The 6,515-nt window shown below is 50.8% G+C and overlaps 1 protein-coding gene across 1 annotated transcript; it reads left to right on the top strand.

Moving 5' to 3' along the window:
• The first annotated feature begins 734 nt into the window (after positions 1-734).
• Positions 735-6,095, top strand: PRSS2 (serine protease 2). The gene is made up of 5 exons (XM_067568310.1): positions 735-834; positions 1,655-1,814; positions 4,378-4,631; positions 5,117-5,253; positions 5,857-6,095. Exons 1-5 carry the CDS (start codon positions 795-797, stop codon positions 6,004-6,006), a joined length of 741 nt encoding a protein of 246 aa, XP_067424411.1. The 5' UTR covers positions 735-794; the 3' UTR covers positions 6,007-6,095.
• Positions 6,096-6,515: the final 420 nt, after the last annotated feature.

Genomic DNA, 6,515 nt, shown 5'->3' with positions numbered 1-6,515 from the left:
CCCACTGCATGTCTGCGAACCCTCTTCTTAGCCCAGGCTCCTCACACCTTTTGTCTATTGTCCTCCTGCTGCCAACCACACTGAGTTCACATGTCCAGCCAGCCGTGGAATCTCAGTTGCTAGGTGCTAAAATTCTGGTCATCAGTTTTTCCTTCATCTCCTCCAGATCCTCCATTTACATTTGTAGGTCCAATTTAGTTCATGTTAACGATTCTGGTCTCCACCTATGCAGTGACGCAAACACCCATTGCTTCCCTTTGCACTCATCATCTGGCAATACAAAGCTCACAGGGAAATCAAGCCACGCATATGGATCATAAAAATATTACCAACAATTTCCACATTCACCACAGGAGCCCAGGGCTGGAATAGCAGTGGGTGCAGGGCAGGACCGAGGGGCACTGGCAGGGCAGTGTGGGGAGCACAGGGCTGGAATAGCAGTGGGTGCAGGGCAGGACCGAGGGGCACTGGCAGGGCAGTATGGGGAGCCCTGGGCTGGAATAGCAGTGGGGTGCAGGGCAGGACCGAAGGGCACCAGCAGGGCAGTATAGAGCTGTATATGTGCTCTTCTAATTTCAGGAAATGCTCTGGTTTCTGTGGCAGCTGGAGTCACTTTATTATCTTTTTAGCTTGATAAAGTAAATAAATTTGTCCGAACTGAGGTAAGACCCTGGGAAGTGAGAATCTGGTGGGACCTTGAATTGGGGAAGAAAACATCCACTGGAAGGTATAAAGTGGGTTGATTTCTTCAGCTAAACCTATCACAGCTGACAGGGCTCATTGACAGAGACACCATGAAGTTTCTCCTGATTCTTGCCTGCCTGGGAGCAGCAGGTGAGTTTTCCAAAGCTGTTTAATTCTTCTGATTCTCTGATTCTTCCCAGGGATCAGTGGTGTTCTACCAGAAACTTACTGCTTTCCCCTTGTCTGCAGATCTCCTGTCTTTTCTTCTGTCTGTCCAGTCTGTCCCCCTTTCTGCCTCTCTCCTTTTTTCTGCCCCCTTCAGACCTCTAACTTTCTGCTCCCTCTCTCAGATACTGTATTTCTCTGTATTCGCTCGCTCACTCTCTCGTTCTTTCACTCTCTTTCCCTCTGTCTTTTGTCTCTGTATTTCTGTCTCCTTGCAATGAAACAAAAAAATCCATTGGCAGTTTCAATTGGTCTTGACATTCTTCTTCATTTCTTGCCCTAAACAATGTGTATTGTTTCTGTTCACTGTTAAACAGCCACGCCACAGTTCCATGCCAGAGATTGCAGCCCGTTAGTGGTGGGTATAGGAATTCTCGTATATATACTTACAGTTTGTAAAATACTGCGAGGTCTTTCAGTGTTTCAGACTTTCAAACTCTCAGAGTTTGAGATATGAGAGAACTCTCCATTGTTATCTCACTGGGAGCAGAGCTGATGAGCTCCAAACTTGTTTTCTTCCTGAACCAGAAGGAGAATTGTTACAAGCTCATCCCTTATGGGGTGGTGGGCACAAAACATGGACAATTTGTGGAGGGCAGGGCTTCGGAGATGTGGAGAAGACTCCTGTAAACCAAAGCTTTTAAGGGTATGGTTAAATAACTTGCTATTCATTAGGTGCAGCTTCATTTCAAGTCACTGGGTTCCAATTTATTTTTTTAACACCTGGTTTCCCCATTTCCCTCAGTTGCTGTCCCTGAGGATGATGATGACAAGATCGTAGGAGGCTACACCTGCCCAGAGAACTCTGTCCCCTACCAGGTGTCCCTGAACGCTGGGTACCACTTCTGCGGGGGGTCCCTCATCAATAACCAATGGGTCGTGTCAGCTGCTCACTGCTACAAATCGTGAGTTTACAGGGTTACATATTGCCTGTGGACATGCAGCCTCTGTCCAGTCTCATAAATTAATCAGAATTGCCCGTATATGGATGGCAGAGCAACAAAGAAAAATTCATGTCACAGGGTGTGATGTGGATCAGTGTTTCTCAACCTTTTAAATAGCAAGTGCCCCCTAACTTCTGAAAATGGTAATAAGTACCCAACACTCCATTTTCCACGGGATTTGATATTTACAGACTAATGTGAGCCACGTGTTGGAGGAAGGGCTGAGTGTACAAGGCCGTGATAGGACAGATGTCAGATCTAGTGTGGCAGGGTTACCACCTTTACACCAGGGGTGCACAACTCAGGTATGTACCTGGGCTAGAGCTGATGTTGGCCAAAGCTAGGAGGCTGTGGGCGGCATGCCAGTGCTGGGGAATATAAAGCACCGCACCAAATTTTATGCCATAGATTTGAGATAGAGGGAGGGAGGGCGATAGAAAGACAGGAAAAGAGGGTAACTGGTGACATCTGGGCTGTCATAGTTGTCAGTTTCACTGATCAGCTAGAGCAGTGACATTGACAAGTTTCTGGGCACTGGGCTTTGAGCCAGGGAGGGGGGCTGCCACCTGGGCAAGTTGCAGGCAGCTGCCACTTGGCTGCCAGCCCAGGAGGTGGGCGACTGCCACCCAATCTGAGCTGGGGCAGAGCAGGCTTCAGCGCCGGCTGGGACCCAGGGATGTGGGCAGGCGGCTGCTGCCCGTCTTCAAGCCGGGGCGCTGGAGGCTGTCACTGGGCTTGGTGCTGGGGCACGGGTGGCTGCCACCCAGCTTCCAGGTCAGCTCGCGAGATGCAGGAGGCTGCCACCGGGCACCCACCTGTGAGCTGGGACCTGGCGGGAAGCAGGAGGCTGCTGCCCACTTCCCCCAGAAGCTAGCGGCTGCCACCCGCCTGCCAGCTGGGAGCTGTGACCAGGTGGGAAGCGAGGGGCTACTGCCCCCCTTCCCCAGAAACTGGGGGCTGCCACCCACCTCCTAGCTCGGAGCTGGGACCTGGCAGGAAGCCGGCGGCTGCCACCTGTCTTCCAGCTAGGACCTGTGACCGGGCGGGAAGCAGGGGGCTGCCGCCCGGCTTCCCCAAAAGCTGGCAGCTGCCGCCCACATCCCAGCTAGGACCTGTGACCGGGCGGGAAGCAGGCAGCTGCAGACTGGCTTTCTGGGACTCTGGCCGCTGCCGCCCGCATCCCAGCTGGGAGCTGAGACCAGGCAGGAAGCAGGGGGCTGCAGACTGGCTTCCCCAGAAGTTGGCAGCTGCAGCCTGCCTCCCCTTCACTCTGTTTTTCCTGGATACACCCTGCCTGTGTCTTGCGTACCCCAGGGGTACATGTACCACAGGTTGAGGAACTCTGATGCGGATGACTCTGTAGGAGACACTGCCCTCTGACGTAGTACACTGCACAGTGCCAGGAGGTGCGTCTGGCCACCACGAGAGGTCCCATAACACTTGTCTCCTAGTGAGGTGGTTGACGGTCCATCTGTTCAGGCCAGTTCCCAAATGTTTTTAGTACTTTCTTTTCTCCTTTAATTCCCCCAGAATTTTCAGTTGGATCCATTCTGCTTCTTTGTTTCCTGACCTAACCTGTTAACTAACGTTGCTAGGTGCTGTTAGTCAGCTGCTTCCCTAGAGGCGGCTGTATGTCCATGCAGGAAGTGAAGAGATCCCTCTACATACTTCCTATTCAGGGTCTAGTTCTGCCCTTCAGTAACCAGGTGCAAAAGTCACTGCAGTTCAGAGTGGCTGAACTGCATCCACCTTCCGGGAGGTAACTCATCTTGTTTGCTAATGAAATGTAATATGTTACTGCTCTTCCCACAATGCTAAAAATAAAAACCAGTCACCGTTCCTGGGTTCATGACGGATCTGGAGAGCGTAGCTGGCTGCATGCTGTAAGGAATATCCTGAGCTGACACTGCGGGATGGTCTAGATCAGGGTTCTCCAGAACACTCCTTCTGCAGAGCATTTCACAAGAGAAGGATCTTCTCCTGTATACACCCCAGCAGTGAATTCTCAGACTCTTTCATTCTTCTGACCATGGGCCACAGTTGGAGATCTACTGGACTAGTGTCCTGACAGGGATTTCCATCTCTATCTGTTATGATTAGAACTGACAGAGATGGTGAATGTCACTGTCATTGTGCCGTGTAGACAAATATTCAACCAAGGCAAGAATCAGTCCTCCTGCTTCTGTGCATTCGCCACTCACCCCTTGGGATCAAGCACCAAAATTCCCGTTCCTGGCATGCTCCTAAATAGCTAGGCTGACTGGGTGGGTTTAAGACCTTACTCTGAAGCATCTAGCTTGTGCCTCTGTTGCAGAGGGGGTACCAAAGTAGATGGACCGTTGGTTTGATTTCAGTAAAACGATTGCCGTGACAGTCAGTCACAATTATTTCGTTTGTGATCAGTGACCGAATTTACACGCCATCACTACACAATGCAGGGAGCTGCGCAGTGCCGCTTGGTGGTCACATCTTTCCATGCTGTTTGTGGCTAACTGCCTTCCACGTCTCCTGGTACATTTTGCAGCCGCATCCAGGTGAGGCTCGGGGAGTACAACATCGACGTGCTGGAAGGGGACGAGCAGTTCATCAACTCCCTTAAAATCATCCGCCACCCCAAGTACAATTCGTGGATCCTGGATAACGACATCATGCTGATCAAGCTGGCAAGCCCAGCTAGTCTGAACTCCCGTGTCACAGCCATCTCGCTTCCCTCTGCCTGTGTGGCTGCTGGGACTGAATGCCTGATTTCTGGGTGGGGAAACACCCTCAGCAGTGGCTGTGAGTATGAGTGCGCCTCACACATGACACACAGCCCCCTTATCCTGTTATTACAGTCATGGGACCCATATGCATCTCAAACTTTACCTGCAACTCTTTTCGCTCTTGCAGTCTTGGGGTTTGCATACTCAGCTCTGCCAATTATCTGCACACTTTGCTAGAACCCCCCGGCGATCCGAGTCCTGCCCTCCCCACACAACTCTGCCGATGCCCCCAGTCCTGCCCTGCAGCCCCCAGCTTTTCCAGTGCTGAGCTCCCCTCCCAGCTCTGCCAACGCCCCTCAGTCCTGCCCTGCAGTAACCCCAGTTATTTTACTATTCTAATCATTGAGGTCCTCTTTACAGACATCTGCTCATATTGGTCAGTAGCTCTTACTGCCCTCCTCTTTGTTGGATTCTGTAGCCCAGAAACCTACCAGTCTTTGTAGTAATTGGCCTGTCTGCTTTCTAAGATGAATCTTAATGTTCTCCTCTCTCTGTCGGCAGCTAATTACCCCGAGCTTCTCCAATGTCTGGTCGCTCCGGTTCTGAGTGATGATGAGTGCAATAATGCTTACCCAGGACAAATCACTACAAACATGATCTGCTTGGGATTCCTGGAGGGTGGCAAAGACTCCTGCCAGGTGAGACGCCTTCACTTTCTCTTGTTCTGCTGAGACAGGGCTCAGCTGCTCTTGTCCCTCCTCTTCCATCCCGCGTGCCAGAACTCTGAGAACCTGCAAAGAATTAACTGGAAGATGTGATGAGGAAAAGAATGTTCTCAGGAGTTTGGAGGGTGTGTTTGGGGGTTTGCACTGGATGGCTCAGGGGATCAAGGTGTGAACTACAGGGCATTTCACTTCTCAGTTCTAAATACAATTCAGCCTCTGATCGGGGGCGGGGAAGAACAGGATGAACATCACGAGGACAGAGGCAGATGTCTACCTCCAATCCAGTCTCAGAACAGCAGAGTTAGATATGTGGGGCTTTTTACTGTGGTTAGCATTGGAGCTCCAGGCGCTACTGACGGGTCCTAGGTGAGATGATAATCAATAGAGGAACAGTGGGAATTGTGAGGTATCTCCTATCTCTCTGCCCAGCCCGTCAGCCATAACAGAGCCGATGGACTCTGCTGCTCCTTACCCAGCACTTTCAAGAGTCACCTGCGGCTAGTTCCAGATCAGCTGAATGGATTCTTCTGCCTGAATTAGCTTGTGTCTGTAACACCCAAATGCTTTCCCTTACAGGGTGATTCCGGTGGCCCAGTTGTCTGCAATGGCAAACTCCAAGGAGTTGTGTCCTGGGGAATGGGGTGTGCTCTGCAAGGTTACCCCGGCGTCTACACCAAAGTCTGTAACTATGTGAGCTGGATCGAGGAGACCATTGCTGCCAACTGAGACATCCATCTCCTGGCGACATTTCCCTCCCACCCCCTTTACTTCATCTTTGAAAAGAACATAGCACACAATAAAATATAAGTTGTAGAAAGGGCTGTCTTGGTGCCAGTGTTTTTTTCATAACAGAACCTCACTGTTTCCTAACACCTCTCATTCCTAAAGTGCCATAAAGATGGTGCATAATAGGATCACTGCCTCAGCATTGGAGTGCATCAATCTCTGAGTGAAACACAGCACACAGAGACACTCTGCATAACAAGCTAGCCCAGGAAGTGACACAGGACACTGGATCCAGCTGAACCTGCCGGGGGAATTTTAGGGAGGCTGTGTTTATTCAGGATGGACTATGGCCAAGACTTCTCTAAACATACAAAATTGTTCCTGGGGCTTCTGAAACGAGTTTTAGTGGTTGTGAACTTTGCTGACTGATAGCCCGAAAGACTGATCCACAATGGCAGGCAAAATGCAGGCAAAACACAGAGAGCAACAGAAGAGACTTCGCTCTCTCG

This window comes from Emydura macquarii, unplaced genomic scaffold (genome assembly GCF_026122565.2).
Source record: "Emydura macquarii macquarii isolate MOO-44397 ecotype Brisbane River unplaced genomic scaffold, CSIRO-AGI_Emac_v2 contig_2871, whole genome shotgun sequence".
In the NCBI taxonomy this organism is placed as follows: domain Eukaryota; kingdom Metazoa; phylum Chordata; order Testudines; family Chelidae; genus Emydura; species Emydura macquarii.
Note: the sequence above shows the minus strand (reverse complement) of the source record. Positions and strands in the feature narration are given on the sequence as shown.

Excerpts from the sequence above, each read along its gene's own strand:
- PRSS2 (XM_067568310.1), top strand. The coding sequence starts at position 795 with ATGAAGTTTCTCCTGATTCTTGCCTGCCTGGGAGCAGCAG. Across the intron at positions 4,632-5,116 it reads AAACACCCTCAGCAGTGGCT|CTAATTACCCCGAGCTTCTC; the intron begins GTGAGTATGAGT and ends CTCTGTCGGCAG. Across the intron at positions 5,254-5,856 it reads GTGGCAAAGACTCCTGCCAG|GGTGATTCCGGTGGCCCAGT; the intron begins GTGAGACGCCTT and ends TTTCCCTTACAG.